At 34.6% G+C, this 24,868-nt stretch overlaps 1 protein-coding gene across 6 annotated transcripts in view; it reads right to left on the bottom strand.

Moving 5' to 3' along the window:
• IKZF2 (IKAROS family zinc finger 2) overlaps nt 1-24,868 on the bottom strand; it is a 161,449-nt gene that overhangs the window by 52,681 nt on the left and 83,900 nt on the right. For 5 of the 6 annotated variants that reach the window (XM_087424878.1, XM_014785271.2, XM_087424877.1 and 2 more), the window contains exons 4-5: nt 10,417-10,683; nt 3,835-4,002 (exon numbers count right to left, since the gene is read on the bottom strand). In XM_087424878.1, the coding sequence (XP_087281004.1) occupies nt 3,835-4,002; nt 10,417-10,683 (435 nt within the window). The remainder of the gene's footprint in view (nt 1-3,834; nt 4,003-10,416; nt 10,684-24,868) is intronic. The other variant, XM_014785272.2, reaches the window with a different exon arrangement.

Raw genomic sequence — 24,868 nt, 5'->3', positions numbered from 1 at the left:
AAGCTGATACCTGCTTCACACTCTCTCCTTCAACCCACATCTATAGCCTCATGGGGTGTTCTCCATGACCAATTAATGGAGAATGAAATCATGTACACTTAGTTTATAAATGGATTGCATGATATTTGGTACCAGCTGTGATTACTATGTTACAGGCCCGCTGAAGAGGGCTGGCCCTGAAATATAGTAGTGAAAGGATATACCTCTAGCAGACAGATTTTCAGATTGTATACTTTGCATGGAAGGAGAGATAGCTGAGGTAATGATACATGGCACAGCCATATAGTCAAGGACTTGGAAGAACAAGACTAGAAGATTGGTGACAGAAGGTCTGGGGGACAGTTACATGGATGAACCTGTCAGAATTGGTACAAACTGTGACAATATGGTGTCCTATGTCAATGCCCTCTAGAGGGCATCCACTATGGAGAAGGATCTTAGTAATCTGGATAGATTATCTGATGGAAGACCCAAACCAGTCAGACAATCTACTTTATGAATGTCAGTCAGATTCTTTTCCTAGCTACCCCGGTGCTTGCTCCATGTACAAAGTGACACTGGGAGCAGGGATGGAAACTATGTATGGATTCAACAACATAGACTGCTCCCTCTCTATGACTGATTTAACTACCCCCACTGCTGAGTTCACAACTTTCCAATGCTGAGACTCCAATATGGCACCAGTGATTCCCCAGGGGAATCACCCAGTCAATTGGTGGCAGGCAGGTTATATTGGACTCCTTCCAACATGAAGGAGGCAAAAATTTATCCTAATAGAAATTAATACTTCTTCAGGATATAGATTTATAGATATTCAGGATATAGATTTATCTCCCTTTCCTTCAATACTTTTGCAAGCTTCTCTCTGCATGGATTTAACAGAATGCCTCACCGATTAACATGGTGTTCCTTACAATATTGCCTTCAACCAGGACATTCATTTTATGGCAAAGGAAATACAGCAATGAGCTCAAACCTACAGATTTCACTGATCATACCTCATGCCCCATCATCCAGAATCAACTGGCTAAATGGAGTGGTAAATGACCTACCAGTGGAGTGGGTCATGTATGGTTGCAAGCTGGGAGAAGTTTGGGTGTGTTCTACAGGACATGATAGATGCCTAAAGCCTTCTCCTCCATAGCTGGAATGCATGAGTCTAAGAAGACAGAGGCTAAGGTAGGACTGGCCACAACACAAATCAATCAAATAACTTATTTAAAAGATTTTTACTTCCTGCGCTGAAATCTTGGGATTAACGATTTCGGAGATCTCAGTGCCCAAGGGAAGAACGTTTCCACCACAGATCAGAGTGCTGGTACTGTTGTATTGGAAGCTGAGACTCTTCTCTGGCTATTCAGGGTCTCTCAAGCTGCTCAACTAACAGGGAGAGAAGGGGGCTATTGGTTGATAACTTTTCCAGATTACCAAATGATTTGGGGTTGTTGCTTTATGATGCGACACGGACAACTATGTTTGGAATTCAGGAGATTCACTGGGGCACCTCCTAAAAAAACTTGCCCAATAATCCTGGTTACTGAAAAACTGCAGTAATCCAAGGAAGGCAGAACCACCAAATACTCCGAACTTCTAGGAATTAATGTTTGGATCACCCATCAGATAAAGAACCCTGTCAGCCCAAGTGCTAAAAAGAGGAGATGATGAAATAGGTAGTGGCAGAAGAAAGCTATAATGATCCATTTGAGCTTTCTGACCAATTAGAGAAGCATGGACTTGAGCAGTTATGTTTTATGTTCTATCTATTATGAAAAACACTGGTGAAGCCTAACATTTTAGATTCCAGTTGGAAGTATGACTGAATTGATATCACCTTTTGATGGCGCAGTAGTTGGAAGACACCCCTCTCTCCCTCTCATCGCCCCATTAAACTGCCTTTAATTAGCCAGTCTGAGTACACTATCTGTTGATATATCTGCAAAAATCATGACTTGGTATACCAAATTGCAAAATTAGCATGATAGTAGTTACAGGGACCAGGTCTTTTATTATTTTTTTTAACCTCAAAGTAGTAATATATTTGTTTAGAAAATATACAACACCAAAGAAACAGCTTTGCTTTATACACACAAGCTTTATAATTACACAGAATCATGTAAATGATGTCAAGTGTCTGGCCTGGCCAAAGCCATTGGGAGTGGCCTACTTTTGGGGTGACATCTTTCCCTCCCCGCACTTCATTAGCCACTAACCAGGAGCCCTAGATGGGTCATGCCTCATTTGCATAACAAAGCTGGTTGCAGCGGCCCAGCTCAATGTAACACAAAAACCAAGGTGTCTTGACTTGTTAGACACTACCTACAGGGATAGATCTGTTAAAAGAACAAAAAGGAAATCAAGGAAACAGATGAATATGGAATGCCTTTCAGAGGTGTAACGAGGCATTGAATCTTCTAAGAGCAATATAGCAATCCCAGGTAAAGTAACATGTGTACACTAAACCATGATATTAAAAGCAACACAATTTTGTAAAGAATGAAATCATTCAATGAAATCAACTTCATGCAATAGATACGTTCATGAAAACCTATGTTTTACATAATCCTTGGTCAACTCAATAATACTTTCATAAGCCAGAATACATGGATAGCTGTAGGAAATAACTTTCGTGTCTTAAAAATATCTTTCAATAAAAAGTAATTTTTATAATAAAACAATACCATTTTAAGATGTAATGTTCATAGCATAATTTTAAAATAAAATATAAAAGGTCATAGTTGGAAATATGTGAATTACTTTGAGTCAGGGAGGAAAGTGAATATATATAATTAAAATATTTTGTTTTAATGTTTGCATTAATTTCATTTTTCTATAACTGCCCCAAATTTAAGAATTAATGTCTAAAATAGTTTTACATATTTCACATTCATGTTAAAAAACTAAGAAAAGCCTTAAAGATTAATGAGAAAAATGTAAAGAAAGATAATACAAGCATTACCTCACAATCCACAGCCCTCTCTAATACAATCTGTCAGTGTAGATGAAAACATCACTCCCATCATATCTTCATATTAAAATTAAATTTTAAAATGTCATTATGGACAGAAGGCGTATATAAAACTGGCTTGAGAGGATTCTATATTAATTTTCCACCTTTAACTTCTTGCTTATGGCAATACATGCTAGAAGTCAAATGAGATTCATTCAGATTTCTAATCATTCTTTCTCTTTTATGTACTAAATTCTGACATTTTTAAAAAAATCAAACTTATTCTAGATTTTTTAATGATGATTTACAAAGCAGAGAAAAGTTTCAGAGAGTATCCAATAACTATAGTTCGAGAGTTAAAGAAACAAGGAGAGTTAAAAGGGAATATCAAATACTCTAACAGCCAATTTTCTAACAAGCATAATAGTTGCAATTTTAAAAACAGCAATATTTGATTTCCCCACTGAGGTCCCCGCCTGGGCACCATATCAGTCAAAAAATATCACAGCTCTCATCTCCTCTATGGTAACATCAGCATGTAACTATGATGTTTTACTAGATTTTCAATTATCCTGGCTTAACCATAATTACTGCATTATTAATAACTGTAAAATTAAAAAATCATAGAAAACTTATATATCAGCTTTTCCTCACTTCAAAAGCTTGGAATAAGAGACTCTTCAGTTGACAGGGCTTGTTTTTGCCAAGTCCATAAGTCTAAAAAGAAGGGCCATATGCATTCTGCAAGATTTACCATTATTCAACGTACACAAATAAAAATATTCTCTAGGTATATGCCAAAGCTATACGTTACTCTGTGTTATTTGACAGCACTCTCCTGAATTCTCATATTTCAGCTCTTTTCTCCAAGAGCTGGTGACACTCACCAGAGTGGGTCCTGAGGTGTCCTGTGAGGGCGTCCCTTCTTCTACAGGCATAGCTACAGAAAGGACATTTGAACGGCTTCTCTCCAGAGTGTAGCTTTATGTGTCTCAGAAGGTTGCCCTTCTGAGTAAAGGAAGCTCCACACTGGTTACAGTGGAAGGGACGTTCACCTGCAGAAAGAACAAGAAGTGGGAACAATCAAGCAGGCCATGTGCAAGTGACTAATTTGCTGTACACTGTTCACTAGCGTCAGTTCTCTGTGCTAAGAATGTTCAACTCCCTCCTAAGTCTTCTAAATCTTTATCTTCCTAGAATTTGCTTTGCTAATAGCAAAGTCTCAAGCTTTAGGTCAAGTGTCGTTTCCTCTCTTCCTATAAATTTTACAGGAATCCTGTCATTGACTTAAAAGAATAACAATAATAGCATTGACCACTGGTTACAGAACGAGTTGCCATCGCGTTACTGACTTGACGGTATTTCAATCCTCCTAATGACATTACTAACTGGGTAAATAATTTCAATTTACAAATGAGGAAATGGAAGTTCAAGTATCAAAGTATCTGATTCAAGTTTGACTACAAAATCTTGCTCTCTTTATTGTACCATGCGACCTCTTTAAAAATCACAGAAAACTTGAGTTGGAGTTAGAAGAGACCTTTAGTCTCTCTCATTTAGCTGATAATTTCCTCATCAGGGGGTCAAAGAGGTTCAATAAATTAAATAGGTTACAAAGCTCATTACCAAAAAGTCTCCAAATATAGCCCAAGTGTCTCGATTCTCCTAGTCACTAACAGTGAAACCTTTGGCAAAATATCCTGATACAATCAGGAAAAATCCAAAGAAAATTATTCACCTAGACATTTCCTGTATATTCTTTCTGTTGTAAAAATCATTTGTCTGATAGGAATCTTTTCTCCTATTATGATATTGCTATAAAATTGTTTAAGCCAGAATTATCAGTTCAGTCTGTTGCCATGAACTGGCTGTCACCCATGTCATCGAATATAAAAACATGTAGTTGACGAAGCTGTAAAATTGGCAAGTAGGGTCAAACTGATAACATTAATCAAACATGAAGAAAACACTATTTTTTTTGAGTTTGTCTCTCTCTAAAGAAGACATGAAATAAATTACAAATTAATATATAAAGAGTACAAATATAACATATTAAAGCCCAAAGTTTGAACAAAAATAAAACTAAAAAACAATTTTTTGGTTTGGTTGGTTAAACTGGACCATTTCTGTACTTGAGGTTAGATGATGATTATAAATTTAATAGTTAAAAAAATTTTTTTTTAAACTGAATTGTCATGTTTCAGATCTTTAACTGGAATGTTCATAATAGTGAATAACGAAATCTCAATATTTTGGGGGGCCTTTAATATGATAGAAACTCAATGATTCTTTTTATTAAAGAAAGCTAGAAGGCATAAAAAAGGTAAACTGTGGTCATTTTTTGGCAGTTGCCACTGCACATTCTATCATATAGATTTCTTATAAAACCTAAAGAAATTGAAAAATTGATAGATCAGAGGTATCTTGAATTATTTAGTACTTGCTCATTTCGGAACTTAATGAGCTACATACCAAAAAAATGTAACCTGTATATGTACAGCAAGGTTAAGGTTTTTTCTTAAGAAATCTGGAGATTTATGAGCTAAGTTTACAAAAAGTCTTATACTGACGTATTAGTTGAAAAACAATTATCCGTCATGTTAAAGTTATCTTAAATTTTATCTTATTTAACTTGGTTGATTCATTTGGTAAAACTGACAAATTAAATGAACAGTAAATACAGCTTAAAACAGAAATACTTTATCTAAAACCTCTCATATGAATTCTTACAAAATAAAGTTTTAAAATAAACCTAATTTTGGTAAACCTTTATTTTACACAGACACACACACACACATATACAACTTAAGTTAATTCTTTGACTTGGTTTTTCAATGGAATAGCAGTCTACAACTTTTTCAAATCAGGATTTTCTACTCTCCATCCCTGCCATGGAATTAGTAATAAAAAGGAAGGAGGGAGCATTTTTTTTCAAGAAATTAACTTTTTTAGACAGTAGGAAAATAGCAAATGTAAATTATACTTTTCACTCCAAATATTTAATTTTACTTTTGAAATCTCTCTATGTAGGGTTTCCCAGGCAAGTAATAAATTAATATGTAATAACTTGTTTTTTTTTTTAATTCTCGGATACTAATCCTATGGCTTTACTCATTTTGGGTTGAAATACGCTTAACTACTCTTAATGTCTTGATTAAAATAATTATTTCAACAATCCTCTGTTTTTTGTGTGTGCTTTAAACTAAATTTAGTTGGAATTACAGTGAAAACCTTCAATAACACTACTGTTGGAGACAAGGAAGAAAACAGAGTTCATACTCCAGGAACAATCCAAACAGAATTCATATCCAAATCTGTTTAATAACAAATCAAAATTAAGTGGATTGACTAATTTTTTTTAAAAAGTCACCCCTGTAAAATGTGAGTAATCCTTTTATCCAAGTTTTTCAGGTATTCCTGGCCTAGGCATTACAGAAATGTGTAAAATGATCCGACAATTACGTAAAAGGTTCAGTTAACTACCTATATTTTCTACTTAACTTGAAACAACACATCTCAGTTATTTCTTTTTTTAATAATTTGTTTTTTCTTCAATAAACAGATTCAATCAATTGGTCCTTTTCGAGTCAGTTTAGAGCTTGTCTGAAAAAAAATATTAACCATGTTCTTCTTCACATATAAATAAAAGCAGATTTCAGGAAAACCCCACAAATTTACTCACTACATTAGTGACACTATAAAGTAATCCAATTCAAAAAATCAAAGTAGGCTACTGTATTTGTGATAACTAATCCTCCCATGGGTGGACACAAAGTCTGGATTAACAACTCTGAATCCAGGAGAACAATTAAGACGTAATCATGCTATCCTTCATTTCCATTCTCAATTTTTTTTTTAATCAATCTACTAATCTACTCAAGGACCATTTTTAGTTATTCACTGGATGAAGTTATCTATTATTCTTATTATGGAGTAAATTATATTTCAATATTTTATATACTTTCATAAACACATATTTCTAGATATGTGTTTAAATATTCCATTAAAATGCAAGCATACAGGCATCAATTTGCTTTGGTGAATCAAAGACAGAGAGTGTTCCTGTGTTGGATGGAAGACCATCTACAAATACGAAAAATCCCAAAGCACCAGTAGACTGGGCCTTGGAGCAAGAGAATGGCTCCACAAAGCTTCAGTGTACAAAATACTGTGCTGAAAACCTGAAGTTACAAAGATGGGACTACTCTACCCCAAAAAGGGGCAAAATTAAGAATATTCTATATTTGTAATGTTTGCATCAATTCACGTTTATGCATGAGTTGACTTACTGCCTCTACTTCTTTATTCTCCCCACATTCCCAGTGAAGAGTGCCTGGAGTGCCCGATGGCAATATTACCTGATTACCTACTAAAGCAACAATACCAAAGACATAACACCAACCCCTTAGTAAGACACGGGAATTGGCACTTTAGTAGAGTATGAAAGAGAAAGAAGAAGAAGTGAATTAGATCAGATACTCCACATCATTTTAAGGAATTGGGTGGTTGTGTATCTTTTTCTCAATATCAATTTTATATTAGATATTCTATGAGCCAAAAACACACAAGCATATGTTTCTCAAAGGCTTTATAAGGAGTTAAGACATTGCCTTTTATACTAGCTATAAATAATTGGTGAGGGGGGAAGTTCTACAATGAAGACGGTAGTTCATGGTATCAAGGAGAAAAGATTTGGTTAACGACTACATTCTGACTACATTGTTTCAGTCTGCTTTAAATTAAAGAAACACAAATAGATTTTCTATTATTATAGTACTAAAATGGAGATGAAAATGTCATGACCCACTCAGATGTATAAACTGGGTCATCAGAAATACAGAAAATATAGTAGAAACATGTAGTTCCTCTTAGGTCTTGTGATTTAGTTGATAAACTTGCAAGCACTTTGAACAGGTTTTTACTTACACTGCAAAGAAAAATGCTTAGCTACAGTCCTGTCTGTCTGGGTGGTAAGTAGCACACCACCGCCATCTGTAAAATAATATTTTGGTAGACTAGAGGGCATGTTGTTTAAAAGACCTAGAGGTGAATCATTTTGATAAATTAAGGAGCATTCTCTAATACATGTGTTTTATAATTCTGCAACTTGTACAGAAATATGTCTCAGTGAAACCCTGTTGAAAAGCTGTGTATCATTTTAATTTGAATAAATCAAATCACATTTTATAAAAAAAAAAAAAAGAAATACACATAAAAATAGCTAATTTAAAGATAGATAACAATTTTAAGGTCAACAATGTGTGGCAGGTATCCCAAACCTCTCTATGAATGGCTATTAACTTGAGCACAAACCTTCCAGATCTGAGGAAAGTGAAATAATTTTTGCAATACTCCAATAAACATTTATTAACAATAAAAGTTCATAGAGTTGCAAGGGTACTTTAAACGGTTGTTCAGTCCATTCTCCTTGCCTTTACTGGTTGAGCGAATCCCATATTCATAGGACTTGTGGAAATCTGTATAACTATTTAGAAACATTTTCCAGGTCAATTAGATGATTTTCAGAATCAAAATAACTCAGCTCTACTATACCAGTAAATATCAAATGGACAGTACAGTAGGTAATTATTATTGTGTTTTCAAACCAACCTCATGAAAATCACTGCAGATACACTGAAACATTGATTAACCTAAATTTTTAAGAGAGCACATTCAGGTTCTTTGAATTTTCTTAACTCAGACCATTATTGAAAGTCTTCCAAAAAATGTTTTTAGCATACTTTTCAGCCTTAAAATGAACACTATATGCAATTCAGTAATTTTGTTTAGTTTGTATAGTGCTAGATGAGAGAAGTTACACATTTGAATGAGTGTTGTCTTCCTCAACATAATCACTCTGAGATATGGAACAAATTATAGTTTTGTAGAACTCTTCTTTTAGAACTACAGTTAGAATCACTTCAAGGGCATAGAAGAAAAGTAGACTCATTATTTTAGTCTTTTCCTTTTTTTTCCTTATCATATATGATACACAGCTTATCTTTTAACTTTTCCATGAGACGTTTTTAAAAATTAAAGAAAAAAATTTCCGCTAGTAATATATTTTAAAAATATGATGCCATTTAAAAAGGAAATTCAAAACAAAAAGTAAAAATGTAACTGAGTATATGGTTGGAATAAGGGTGTAGGCTCTAAGCTGGTGATTTTGATTAAGATAATGCTGATCGGAAAGTGGAACATCTCACTGCAATTTTTAAAGTATTAGCCTTATAGTAATATCTCATCATAAAATGTCGGTATATTGATATAGCAAGTATAGTATATTTGAACAAAACCACTCCAGGCATCAGGAAACCTGGGTCCTAGCCCCACAATGCCCTCAACTACATAAGGGATGATGGACAAATCACTTGACTTTTTGGGGCTTCAGTTTCTTCATGTGTAAGAGAGAGGTCTGCACTAACAAGACTTCAAGGTACCTTTTCTCTCTCATGTTTTCAGTATCTGCATATTAAATTGATTATCTACAAGTCAACCTTTTAAATCAGTTTTTTTATTGTGATTTATTCCTCTTCCAAAAGAGGGTCATATTTTAAAACTCTGAGTATTAGTTATTAACATTTTGCTATATGTTACTACTTTGCATCATCGTAAAAGCTATCATTACCTTTAAATCAATTTTCATATGAACTTGAAACTTCTTTTTAAGAGTCAATGATCCGCCTATCTTACCACAATCTCAGCTGTTTTTTAAAAAGAAATTTTTATTTTGCAAAAGGATTTGAAGAGATTTAACTAAGGCCTTCTCATTTGATCGTTGTTTTACATTACTCAAATGTCTAAAAGTACATATTAAATTAATCTGAGGTCTCTCTCCTTACCCTATTCCATGATTACACATTCCTACCTGCACATCCACCACCCTTTGTTATATTCCACCCTACATATCTCCTTGCAGGAGTTATAATCAAAAATTATAGAAGATGATAACATCCTTGAACTAGGAAAAGTAAGTAAAACCTGCCTACCATAGAGACCCATGGTAGGCAAAGATTGATTGGAAATTGTATTCCAAGAAGTTAACTAGATAAGGTGAAAATGATCCACCTCTGTATAAATGCATGAGTGCCATTTTATGGTATAACCTCTTAGCTAGAAAACTCCATTACCTGCCCATGGGTATAGTAAACTATGTATAGAAATACAAAAAGATTAAGTTACACAATGAAATTCTCCTCCACCTTTTGAACCTTTATCATATTATTGCTACATTAAGAACTGTGGAAACTGAATCCCAAAACTTCTTTTCTGATATGCTATTCAGATCTGAAGGCTGGAAGTCAAGACCCAGGCTACTCTCTGCTTTTCAGCAATTCAATACTAGAAGAATTCTGAAAAGGTAGCTTCACCATTGCCACCCCTGAACAAAAAGGAAAAAGAATAGATGTCAGGTAATATCAACACCAGAGGTCACAGGCAGTCATCAGGTCATTCTTTCAGCTGCTTACCAGTGTGACTCCTTTTATGTACCATAAGCACATTGGGCCCAATGCAAACCATGCCACAGACGTCACATTTCAGTTTACCATTCGGAAGCCGGATTCCTCCCTCGCCTGGAAGCTCCTGGACTTTCCTGTTGTCAGCCACCTCGCTGCTCTCAATTAGGGGCTCTTCTAGGCTGCTACCTTCATCATGGCCCCTGATCTCGTCTTCGCGGCTCAGGGGTTTCCTGTCACACTCTTCATCACTCTGCATTTCTAGCTTTACTGAATTTGCTGTAATTTAAAAAGAGGACGAGAAGACATTTTAACTGCATGTTATGTGTTGTCACCTAGGTCGCTTTCCCACCCACTGCCATTCTATTAACATGGTTGGAAGTGCTATCTTAAGTAGAACACAGTCCAACATCAATGCAATGTTCATATATACTGTGCTCTGTGATATTTTAGCGAAGCTTTGGCATGTAAGTGATGTTTCAGGAAAGCTTTAGCTAAACAGAAGAACAGTTTATTTATGCACATATTTATTTCTTTAACTCGGTTATATACTTTTTAAGCAAGTTTTTAAATAATTCTGGTATTGGCTTTTGAGTTTGTCACTAAGGCTACTGAGACTGCGATTGGATTATGGAAGAGATAAGATTAGATATCACTTAACCCATGGAGCCATGCTTCCTTTCAATTTAACAATTATTTTATATATAAGTGTGTGTGTGTATATATATATATACACACACACTTCATATTCTCTGTTTGACATCAGAGTACTTGTGTCAACCTGCTTCTGAACTGAGCAAGAGAAACAACTCAGAATCTTATACAGCAAATGTCTTAGACACATGAAGGCACACTGTCAAGGCAAATACCTTAAAATCAGACTAAACACACATATTCAGGTAAGAGCTGTATAAATGTAGGGCAGAGGGCACAACCCTCAAATGCACTTAAGCTACTCTGATGTTTTTTCTATATGAAAAAAGTTCTCTGTGGAACACATTAGTCTGCAAATCAAAGTATTCCAGCTTTAATCTTTGCACACCAAAAAGCAGTGAATGACAGGAATGGCATAGCATGCATGTAAGCACTTGTGACTGTTGAGAAATTTAATGCCTTCTGTTTGCTGTTTTTGGATCATCCCACAGAAAAGTTGGAATTTTGTTAGCACAGCCCTCATTCTGGATTGCTGACAGAGTCTTTTCACAAGGCAGAAGCAAGCTTTAAATGAATACCAGTTTTTTATCCAATGATCTTGAAAATTTCTCAAGAAATCATATCAAAGTTACTGAGCAAAACAGATTATTGGGTATTACTTGAATAGAGGAAATATTTTCATAAAAAGGAAGTAAGTTCTTTTTACTACAATTGTTTTCTTAGAGAAACCACACATTCTGATTTGTCATTAGTACTTAGGATAGGTGGTGCTATCAATACAGCTGCTCCCCTGCTCCCTCCTGGAGCTCCCCTATGAACTAGAGGCAGTGTGGCGTACAGAGGAGATCACCGCATTTAGTCAGGAGGACATGGCTCTAGTATGGCTTTGGCATTTACTAGCAGTATAATCTTGAACTAATTATTGACCCTCTGAATCTTATGGCTTTCACGTACAAAGCAGAGATGAATTCAGATTGCAGAATAAAGTTTGAGCACAACAGTGTAGCTATCGAGAGTGAGGATCCTGTAACCAGACTGCTTGGATTTGAATATATAAATGGCACTCAGTACAAGCAGCATCACCTTCTGCACATTACTTAAGTTCTCCATGTCTTCGACAAAATGGGGATGATAATGGTACCTACTTCCTAGGGCTGATATAAGCATTAAATGCATAAATATAGAAAACAAGCTTAGCTATTATTTTTCTCTGGACATACTGTGCTCGATTTATTCTGTCAGGTTTTTGTGAAGTTCAGTTAACTTAAAGTATGTAAACTACTCTGAGATCTACAAAGGGATATATAGCTTTCCTGGCCCCATCTCTAATAGAATATCTACTACATTGAGTTTTGCCCTATTTACAAATCAGTACAGATTTACTGGTTTTTCAGAAGAGTAAGGACAATATTGTATCCATCTTAAAATCTCCAACATGATGAAGAAATTTGTGGCATATAGGAGGTATTTCAGGCAGTATTCACTGAGGTGTTTTACTTAATTAAGAATTTTCTTTCTTTAAAGTTATTTTATATGTTTAAAGAATCCTTGAACATAGTAAAGAAAAATTAATCAACATAAAGCATAAAAAATGAAAATTAAGTCCTTTTCTATCAAAAGTTTACTTTCCTTCAGTTCCAGTCTCAAAAGCAACCATTATCCAACTGTGTGTATGTGTGTGTGTGTGTGTGTGTGTGTGTGTGTATAGTCTCTCTTTTTACACAAACTGGATCGTACATTTCACCAGACCTTAACTTTGCTTTCTTCATTTAACAATATTTCTTTAATATCTTCCATACTAGTACACAGAAACCTACACTGCTCTTTTTTGTTCTGTTTTTGTGGGATTTTTCTGGTGAGGAAGATTAGCCCTGAGCTGACAACTGTTGCCAATCCTCCTCTTTTTGCTGAGGAAGACTGGCCCTGGGCTAGCATCCTTGCCCAGCTTCCTCTACTTTATATGTGGATGCCTGCCACAGCATGGTTTGATAAGCGGTGCGTGGGTCCGTGCCTGGGATCTGAACCTGTGACCCCCGGGCTGCCAAAGTGGAGCGTGTGAACTTAACCACTACGCCACAGAGCTGACCTCTGTGACACACTGTTCTTTTTAATACATTTATAAAATAGATTTTATTTTTTTTATTACAGGTATTACAATTTATTCATCCAGGCTCCATCAACAGAAATTTAAGATTATTTCTTGTTTATTGCTATTATAGACATTATTATACAATACCACACAGAACTGTCAATCTGATAGATAAGAATTGGTATTTCACAATAGTTTTTAATCTGCATTTTTTTTTCTTCTTGAGAACTATCTATCAAAGTTCTTTGCCTATTTTTCTAGGTTGTCAGTCTTTTCCCACAGAATTTAAATCCTTTATATACTAAGGAACTTAGCCATGTCTCTGATATGTTTTGCAAATATTTTGGTTTATCTTTTTACTCAAGGGTATTTTTTGGCGTGCATGCTAATTTTACATTTTGAATTTTAAAGTTTTCAATTACAGCTTCTGGATTCTGCATCTTGCTTCAATAGGTTTTTCCATACTCCAATAAATTCTTCCATGATATTTTTTCTGGGAAGGAAGATTTTTCTTATCAACGTAAAACACTATTTGTTACCCTATACAATCCTATATTTCATTCATAATTGTCATTTAAAGAGAGAATTAAGAAGAAAACAAATGAAAAGTATGACTTTATGTAGCATGACTTCAAATGCCAACCTGAGAGCAAACTGTCCCATACATTTACTTTAATTGATGTACTAAAGATTACAAACTTCACAGTAATGCCATAATTTATATTACTGAACTAGTCAACATCTGATAAGCTACATTTAATGAGCGTAAAGTCTACAGGCATTCCATTTCAGGAACTGAAGAAATGTATATCTAAAAGAATACTATGGGCCTCTTAAATTTCAAAATAGCACAGAATTATGAAGAATACAACTAGATGTTGCATTAAATTATCATCCTTTCCCTAGTGAGAATATTATAACATGGACATCAAAACAAAATATCAAACATGGATAAAAATGTCATTTTAAAAATTACCAAACATTATAGTTAGAACTTTCTATCCATAGAAGAATATACTTGAAATGAATATCCAAAAAAAAGTATATATTTGCCAGAATTGAAATATAGAAGAAATGGTAAACTACAGTAATCTTTCCTCTAACAATATTATACTCTAGGGGATTATATGTTTACCATGTATGAATGTATAGCCTATTGCTATACTGACATAGTAAATCAATAAAATGCAACACATTTTAATATATACATATCAGAGATTAAAGTTTGCACATATATGGTGGCCTACATACAAACAAAATCCTATCCTAATTAACTTTTAACCCATCTCACTAAAATTAGATTGAAATTCTAGGATAAAAAGCAATTAATTAAACAAAGTAGTCTTTGAATTTTAACTGTTAAATAGATAAAAATTTCCCTACTCAAAGATTATAAAAGAAATTCTCCCATGATTTATTTTTACTATTTAAGATGTTTCTAATTAATGTAGAGCACCTACTATTTTAATTCATTAATGACTAAATTCAAGTGTTTGATAAACTTAAGTATACTCTAAATTACCATATATATTAACAAAAGAGTTGTATTATGATTATTTGTAGCTATAATATATATAACTATTATAACTATTATAATAGTTATATATATGTATTATGATATTCATAATACATTAGTTATCAAATCTTTGAAATTAAATTTTCATTCTTCATTATGTGGTATTTCTTGTACAATTTTATAACAAGAATTCTCATAAATGGGCTAATTTCTATGAAAATGAAGAACCTCTTAGTGTGAGTGAAATGAAATCTTGTTATTATAAATCTCAACACTAAAAATTATTTTTCAAGCTTGTTTCCTTAATATGAAATGAAAAATGTAGAATTCAGGCATATCTATGGGAATTTACACACATTATTATATATTGACAAGCAATAACAACTTAATAAAATCATTTCGCCAGAACAAATTATTTATTAGCAATGAAAAGGGGGTGTGAAATAAGATTTTAATTAATTGATCAATTTCTTCTTTGTTACTCAATATTGTAGTCACAAATAACTACAGTATATAGATATTTATACAGATATTTGAATATTTCAATGAACAAAATCAAGATTTTAATATAGGAATCTTTTTTTCTTAACATAAAGGAGATGATATGGTTTACATTTTAAAACAAAGGAGAAGTCAAATTTTACAGTTTTAATGGTCAAGAAGTTAACTGTTATATTGATTTTTTTAGTAGACTTGTAGGTTTATGAACACATAGAAAGGATAATAGTTAATAGAAAAGGCTTTTATGATCAATTTTACATAGAAAAAGCTTTGAATGTATTTCAGGATAAAAAGTTCTACGTATCTGTTTATGCAAAAAATTGCTTCATAATGAAAACACGTTTATGAATTAAAGTTTTTCCCCCTCTCCTTTATGTTCTAAAAATACTATTCTTGAACATCTGAATATAGCTTAGAGATGCTATAAAAATACCTCCATTTACAGTTGAGTACTTTCATCACCTCCATTTACAAATGATGATACCAATGCCGAGAAGTAAAGAGATTTACCCAGGAGCTCTTATTATAAGTGACTCCCAGGCCAAACAATTTTCAATGATAAAAGTTTCTTCAGTAACCATACTGTTCTCTCTACACCCAAAAGCTTCCTAATCATCATTGTTTCAAGATACACAATAGTGAATAGATAAAGTTACACTAGACTTGCCTTTACTTCACTAACATGGTATTAAATAAAGGGATAACCGAATAAAGGTATGTACACAGGTAAAGAGACATATCTCACTGTTAAAAAATAAAGTAGAAAATCAAATGGAGACAAATTGTTATTCTGGGAAGCTGTTAAAAATAAATTATTTTAATTCAGTCTATGTCATAATGAAAATTTTCTTTATCACTATTATACTTTGAAAATTTTTTAGAAAGACAGTTCAAAGGGCTGACCCGGTGGCATAGTGGTTAAGTTTGTGTGCTCTGCTTCGGTGGCCTGGGCTTTGCATGTGGGGTTCACAGGTTTGGATCCCGGGAGCAGACCCATGCACCACTCATCAAGCCATGCTGTGGCGGCATCACATATACAAAATAGAGGAAGATGGGCACAGATGTTAGCTCAGAGCCAATCTTCCTCAGCAAAAAGAGGAAGATTGGCAATGGATGTCAGCTCAGGGCCGATCTTCCTCACCAAAAAAAAAAAAAAAAGACAGCTCAAAATCCAAATATATACCATTTAAAAATGAAATGAAAAATAAAATGTCCAATGTTATTACCTCACACTTGTAGAACTCATCCAGCTCAACCAATAAGAAACAAGGACCAAAACTGAATTCTCTTTAAAAATCACTGACCGAGCAAATACTTATTAAGTATTCACTGTTTGCCTAATACTCTGCTAAAAATGATTACGAACATTTAAGACTAAAAACTGAAGAATATTATTAACTTAAATAAGAAACCCATATTAACACAATAGTATATACTCAGAAACAGGTCATGAAAGAGTTCATGAGCGAGAGTACAGGAAATATTTTACTAACATATACAATTTGGTTACATAATAAATTTACTGACCTCAACAGTACATAAATGTAAAGAGGTTTTTCCTTAGGAATTGGATATTTACTATTTTTTACTCTGTACCTTCACCAATTCATCCACCTATGCAAGACAGCATACGATTTTGCAATGTCTGGCAATTGATGTCTTCAGATAATGAAGTTTTCAATTCTTAAAATTTGGGGGGAAAGATCATTTTTTATACGCGTGGTGAAATATATTCAGTTACTTCTGAGTTATCAAATTGAAGGAATAAATTCTAGTCTCACGCTTAGAAATTTGGTTTTCACAGATAATTTTTAAATGTCAAGTTTTGGAAATCCATAGTAATCAGAACCTAAAATATCATTATTAAAATATTTTAATATCTAAAGTAAACTTTCCACAACTTAAAACTTTATTGTTAGTATCACTTGATTCTACTAATCCACGAACAGATTATTCAAATTTCCTACCCAGGAAAATAATGCAAAGGGATTATGATTTATTTGCTCTATTTGAAAGGATACAATATTTATTGATCTTACGGAATATAAAATAGGCTTTCTAGCTTAATTACTATCAAATTAGCGATTTATTTCTCTTTAGTTTCCAAATTATATTTTTCAATTTTTAAAGGAAGAAAATACTATGAGAGTTAAAGAAATACTTGTTTCACAGTGCTGAATAAAAGATAGCTAAAATATTATTCTTTACTTACTTAATTGGAAAAAAAAATCTTTCAGGTATGATGTGTAAGTGGACTTTTATATGCTTGGTTTCTCTTGTGTGAGAATACAAGAGGACACTTAAGGGGTGTTATTACTTACAAGCATCAATTTCTACTGGTCTACACCAAATACTTGAAATGGTGTTCTACACACTAATTAAATCAATATGTCTATCTAATAATCTGTTGAAGTTGCTTCTGAGCTAATATAACTTTCTCTCATTTAAACTTTAGAAACAGAAACACCAAACATGATTAAATCCATGTTAACAGCCCAGCAGCTGTTTAAATAATGTGTTAGAAAAACAAACTGCCTTCAAAAACTCCAATGTAAGGGATAGTTATTTACTAGGAACTTACCAACAGGCTAAACAATTAAGGTAAAATCATCACAACAAAAATTATTTTAAGATATGTGCAGTTAATTAGTTTTTAAAAATTTCCTCAAGAAAATTTCACACCAAATAAAAACTTTGTGTCTTTTAACCGTGAATCAATAAATGGGTAAGTCTTACAAAACAGCTCCCTCACAACATCCTTCAAGTATTCGTTTACAAATGGTTGGACAAGTCCAGACAGCAGTGTCACTGAAGTGCAGCTGAGCCATTTGTGGGGAGCATTCTAAGTCTGTACATCACATCATCTCATTTTCTTTTCCTCCCCACTCTCTTCTCTCTCCAAGATAGATTACGTCTTTCTTAAACCCACTAGAGGAACTAGATCAAGACAGTGCTGATTTCTGAAATACTATTATTGTTCTAAGAATAGCACTGTAGAAAGTTACCTTGCACCTGAAGGCAGGAAACCAGGGTCTTCACCTCTCCTACCACTAAACTAGTTGTGGGACCTTGGGAAATTTGTTTATTTTGACTTAGCCCCCTGCATCATCTGAAATAGGGGAAAAATAATACTTGCTGATCCTAAAAACAGTAGGCTAGATAAAATAGTCTCCTTACACTAAGGATTTAGGATCCTTTTAATAATAATAGAAAAATAACAACTCTATTATTATAATTCTTTATGATTTAAAAAGTACATACTCTGTCATTTGATACTCAAAACAACAGTGAACTGTAGGTAGGGCAGTGACAGATAAACAAATGGAAGTATAGTTGTAAAGTGACTTTCCCAAGGATACAGGTTAGTAAATGTGAGACTCTTAATCAACTCAAGATCTTCTGCCTTTTAGCCTAGCCATCTTTCTATGACATGATACTGCTCACCAATTAAACAAGTAATTAATGTTAGTATTATATATAGGACAAATATCAGTCATGGGCAAATAGATCTCTCAGATGCTATAAAACTATGTCCATCAGTTGGAGAGGGTGCCAGGAATTCAAGTCCACAGTGGTCAGATAAAGTAAACATACTTTAAGTTTCCATACACTAAACTATCAAATTAATACTTTCTATCAAGTCTGGGACGCATATGTTCACTCAAAACAACTACCTCCTAAGTTTCAAATTTGCTGTGGTCTTAAGAAAGGTGCAGGTCCAGGTAGTATAACTAGCTCCTGAAGAAGCTGTCAATAGTCAATCCACTCCCTGCCCCCACTTCTTCTAGATTCCTTGTCATGCTCTGACTTATCAGTGGTAGGTGAAGACAGCCACTGAGGAATGTCAATATTATCAATTGTAATCTCTAAACCAACAGTCATGGAGGACGGCATTTTAGGACTTCCTCTGTGGTCAAGCTTGACAGTCTTGTGTTAATTATTGTTATAGAGATAAATCATACCTATGAGCAGCTGGGGTAGGTTTTCATTTACATTTAAAGAGATCTTCACAACAAAATAAATACAAAAGAGTGTCCCCTCTACCTCCTTGAACAAGAAAGTAAAACAGAGAGGGCAAGACATCTGACTCCCCAATGGTCTCCCACAGTGCAGGAAACTCTACCTAGCATGCCCATCATCAAACCACACCCCTTTATTGACCGGCACAGTGGCACCATTGTAGCCCAAGGATGAAGTTTCTATTTTTTGGCAGATGATTACTTCATGAGAAACGTACAACTGGAGAAAATAAGCCTAGTTTAAATAGAAATGCCACATGCAAACAACAGTTTATCCCTTTATCCATTCTTTAAATGAATGATTTCACTTGCCAAGTCCTAAAGATCCAATATCTGCCATGTCTTGCATATCAAATTCCTTTTTCGCACTTTCGCGGGCAACACAGAACTTCTGTAAGATTCCTTGTGTCTTCTCACCTGGAACAATTTCAAGAGCTTTCTAACTGGTCTCTTTTCTTCATTCTTTTGCCACACTCCACTCCCCCAAATCACGCTATATTCAGTTGTTAGATTAATCTTCCTAAAGTAGAGCTCATATTACTCCTCTAGACATCTTCAATGACTGCCTGCTGTCTACAAATTAAAGATGAAGGTACTGGTGTGGAATTTAAGGACACCACAGCACAACCCACCCTATCCCTTGGCCATAAGTCCTATTAGCCCCTTAATTATTCATTCCTTTCCCAGTCTTTTTTCAGTCATTCTTCCTGGAACTCATCCTATATATCTCTACTTACTTTTCTTTTCCTGGCTCCTATTATTATTTTCTGGAATCCTTCCCCTACTTCTATTAATATTAGCATACCATTCAAGGCTCACTTATTGGCTGCCTTTTTTCATGAAGTGTTTCCTGAGCACAAAGACATATTACAGTGACTTCATTAGCCTTAACTCTCCACTCCCTATAGTGAGTCCTTGAATGGCTTGTCCTTGAAAGGATATGCTGTCTTTATTCATGGTTGTAAAACCATCTGACCTTATCTACACCAGGCACCCAATATGTGTTTGTTGAACAGTTGTTGTTGATTTACCTATTATACTTCTCTTTTTAAGTTATAGAGACCATGCATAAATTAACCACAGGTGACAAGTAAACATAACAATACAGAATTAGGTTTTAAACACAAACATCATCAACATCAACACAATATCAATTAAAGGACCACTGTATGACAGGAAAGACTTTAGGCGCATTAGATGTGTCACCTGATTTAATCACAACAGCCTCTCTGTGAAGCACATACTATTATCCTCATTTTACAGATGAGAAAACTACAGCTCAGAACGGGTGAAGTAACATGTCCAAGTCGCACATCTATTCAGAGCCAGATCTGAGACTGGAACCCAGAACTGATGACCAAATTCTTGCTAATTCCCCTATGTCACCAAAAGCAAAGCAGTTACTAGTTAGCAGTAAAGAAAAAAAGGATGCCAGTACGTTAAAGAAGAATAACTTTGAGTCAATGTATGCCATCTGACATGTTTTTACTGCATGTCTAATACAGGTGTAGTTGTCTGCCAGCTTTGAGTAAAGATAAATTTGTCTGAGAGTCTGTTTTGGAAGAAGACCAGCTTACACTGCCAGATTTTCTGCGCATGGATTTTATTTCATATAAGAGCAATCTACTTTGAACTGGTGTTTGGCAACCCCCTGCTTAACAGAACTGTGGGAGGTTTGTGAAGCAAATTACATTGTGAAATTACCTCTTGAATAAGGGGAGTGCAAAATTTTTAACCAAACTTCTGTAAGAAGTAAAATCATTACTATAAAATCCAGCCGGGTGGGCATATACCCGAAGTGCCGCACACTGGATTGCTCGAGGTCACTAAGGACGCTTAAACCAGGTCAGAAGGCAGTGCCGCCAGCATGCTAAAGAGAAAGAGATAAGAAATGGAGCAGGGTTTCTATTACGGGGCAACAGTGACAGAGGGAAGAACCAAACCCATGAGACGCACTTGAGCTTTCCCGAGTCTCTGAACTGAAGTGACAGAGGCACCTCACAGCTTTCCGTCCTCCGGGTTCAAACACCCTCAGCTGCCCAAATCTGGAACCTACATCCTGACATCAGCCTACAGAAGCTCTTTGCCTGGTGTTTTTCCATAAACACTTCACTATTGTGTGAAATAAACAGAGTCAACATTTGGCCTTGAGATGCAGGGTTGGTCAGTTAAGAATGCAAAACCAATAAAACATATCAAGTAGTAACAAAGAAGAGAAAACCCGTAATGGTGATTAAGGAAAATGAATCTGGACAATCATCCAGCAAATTTTAACAGATCAGTGCCAGATATCTATTTTCCACAATGTAGCAGCAGCAATGTTTTTTTCCAGTGCTCACACCTAGTTTCCTACCCCTAATAAATACACACTTTGGATAGTCATAGAGAGTACATATGTTAAAAGGTAAAAAAATAATTACAAAGCAACGTAGGAGGTACTAGGCAAATAAAACGCTGGATTAGAATACCTGTGTTTAAGTTCTTCACATGTGTGAATGTTAAGAAGGCACTTAATATTTCCCTGTTTCCTAGTGTGTAAAGTGGGGACAATATCCTCCAAACAAAAATCCTAAGACTGGGAATGCAGTGCTTTAGAGCAAGTGTTACAGCCCATGGTTAAGAGTATGGGATCTAGATTCAGTGCCCTGGGGTTTAAACCCAGGTTCTTTCATTTATTAGCCACATGACCTTAAGAAACCTCTCTAAGTCTCATTTTTCTCATCTATGAAATCAAGATAATGATAATACTTGCCTCCTAGGGCTGTTCTGAGTATTAAATATCATTGTATATACAACACCCTTAGAAATTTTACTTTTTTTTTTTGGTGAGAGAGAGTAGCCCTGAGCTAACACCTGTTGCCAATCCTCCTCTTTTTGCTGAGGAAGATTGGCCCTGGGCTAACATCTGCGTCCATCTTCCTCTACTTTATATGTGGGAAGCCTGCGTAGGTCCGTGCCCAGGATCCAAACCTGAGAAACCCAGGCCGCCAAAGTGGAGCGTGCAAACTTAACCACTACACCACTGGGCAGGCCCCTGTAAATTTTACTTCTTATTAATAGATCTACCATCTGAAATAGATCTACCTCCATAAAATGGAGGACATCAAACAAATATAACGGTAGGGGTATGTTTACCACAGGGAAGTACAGGGATGGTATAGAAGGCTTCATGAAGTAAGATAGTACTCACAGGTTAGATATGCTTTATATAATAAAGAGAGAAGATAGATGGCACTCAAGATTGGGGACAAGCACGAAGAGAGGAAAAAGGCATGTACTTGATTTTGAGTGATACCATTTTTTCTGGAATGCACACACTCAATGAGAAACATAAAGAGAAAATATTCTAAAATCAAAGAGTTTAAAATAGAGTAAGACATAAGAGAATGCTTGTAGACCGTAATTTCAGAGACAAGTGCCGTCAACTTATTAACAGACTGTTTCAACAACCACAATACGGAGGAGGGAACTCCTTAGAATTCACCCATTCATCCGTTCGAAATTACTGACTGAGCACCGGCTGTGTACCAGGTAGCACAATGCAGCAGTGAAGGGGACGGATACAGTCCCTGCTTTCATGGTACTTGTGAAATTTATGCATATATGTATGTGTATATATATATGCATACCTATATCTTTCTTTGCTTTTATATATATGAGCTTTTATATATCCACAGTAAAATATTGTGATGAAAAATACAATGACTCACAAGCCCTCTCCCCAGAATATGCTGCTACTATAAAATCTCAGTACAAAATGTAGAGCATAAATAATCAAGAAATACTCTCATAAGATCACTATTTCAAAAAGATAGTGTCTTCTGAATTGTAAGCAGTTACTTTAAGCATGTCATTATCTGTGAACTGAAGTTTTCATTATTCAGTGAGTTGTCTGTCTCCATTTCTAGAACATCCTTTAGTGAGCTTTCTAAAGCTCATATCTAAAGTATATGAAACATACTTAAAATGATGACATAGTTCTACGTATCACAGAAAGCAACAGACAGACATGTCTCATATAGTTAAAGGGCACACAAATAGCTCTTTTTTAAAGCTTGTAAAGGTAAGTTGTTATATTTATCAGATGTAAAAGAGATCCTTATTCATGTAAAAATACTTCTTTTAAAAATACTTGATGTTTTCTAGTCAGATCATAAGGAGACTAAAATTTATACGAACTGGCTTTTATTTCTCCTTATATTAACTTATGACTTAGTGCTGATATCTCATCTCTGTCACTTATAATTGAAAAGATTTTGCTTCCTTATCTGTGAAATGGAGATAATGCTACTTATTTGTGCAGGTAAAATAACTAAAAACCTACCCACCTGAGACCAAGACTTTTGAGGTCCCTTCAATCTGTGGCATATATAATTCCAGGATACAAGCAGACTACGACTGAAATGTTATGTAACAAATAACTCGTGTAATCAGTAATAATTATTATTAGCTACTTAATATCTCAATATAAATTTCTTTATATAAAAAAATTATTGCCAAGACCAATGTCAAAAAGCTTACAGCCTATATTTTCTTCTAGGAGTTTTACAGTTTCAGATCTTAAATTTAAGTCTTTAATCCATTTTGAGTTGATTTTTGTGACTGGTGTAAGTTAGGGGTTCAGTTTCATTCTCTCGCATGTGGCTGTCCAGTTTTCCCAGTACCATTTATTGAAGAGACTGTCCTTTCCCCATGTGCGTTCTTGGCTCCTCTGTTGTAGATTAATTGACCATACACGCATGGGTTTATTTCTGATTCTCTATTTTGTTCTATTCATCTGTGTGTTTATTTTTATGCCAGTGGCATACTCTTTTGATCACTATAGCTCTGTAATATGGTTTGAAATCAGGAAGTGTGATGCCTCCAACTTTGCTTTTCCATCTCCAAGATTGCTTTGGCTATTTGGGGTCTTTTGTGGTTCCAGACAAATTTTAGGATTGTCTTCTCTATCTCTGTGAAAGATGCCATTGGAATTTCAATAGGGATTTACATTGAATCTGTAGAATGCTTTGGGTAATATGGACATTTTAACAATATTAATTCTTCCAATCCATGAAAATAGAATATCTTTCCATTTACTTGTGTCGTCTTCAATTTCTTTCATCAATGTCTTAAAGTTTTCAGTGTATAGGTCTTTCAACTCCCTGGTTAAATCTATTCCTAAGTATTTTATTCTTTTTGATACAATCATAAATGAAATTATTTTCTCAATTTCTCTTTCTGATAGTTCACTGTAGGTGTATAGAAATGCAATTGACTGTTGTATATTGATCTTGTACCCTGCAACTTTACTGAATTTGTTGATTAGTTCCGACAGTCTTTTGGTAAAGTCTTTAGGGTTTTCTACATAATATCACGTCACCTGGCAAATAGAGACAATTTTATTTCTTCCTTTCTGATTTGGATGCCTTTTATTTCTTTTTCTTGCTTCTATATCTCTAAGATATAGAAACAACCTGAGGTGTCTCTCAACAGATGAACGGATAAAGAAGATGTGTTATATATATATAATGGAATATTATTCAGCCATGAGAAAGAAGGAAATCCTATGTTTGTGACAACACGGATGGCCCTTGAGGGCATTATGCTAAGTGAAATGAGCCAAATAGAGAAAGACAAATACTGCATGGAATCTCTTACACGTGGAATCTAAATAAAGTCAAAATCATAGAGAGTAGAAAAGTG

Source organism: Ceratotherium simum, chromosome 37, assembly GCF_057802395.1.
Source record: "Ceratotherium simum simum isolate JZ-2026a chromosome 37, ASM5780239v1, whole genome shotgun sequence".
In the NCBI taxonomy this organism is placed as follows: Eukaryota; Metazoa; Chordata; class Mammalia; order Perissodactyla; family Rhinocerotidae; genus Ceratotherium; species Ceratotherium simum.
The sequence above is the reverse complement of the archived record's forward strand: the minus strand, read 5'-3'. Positions and strand labels throughout refer to the sequence as shown.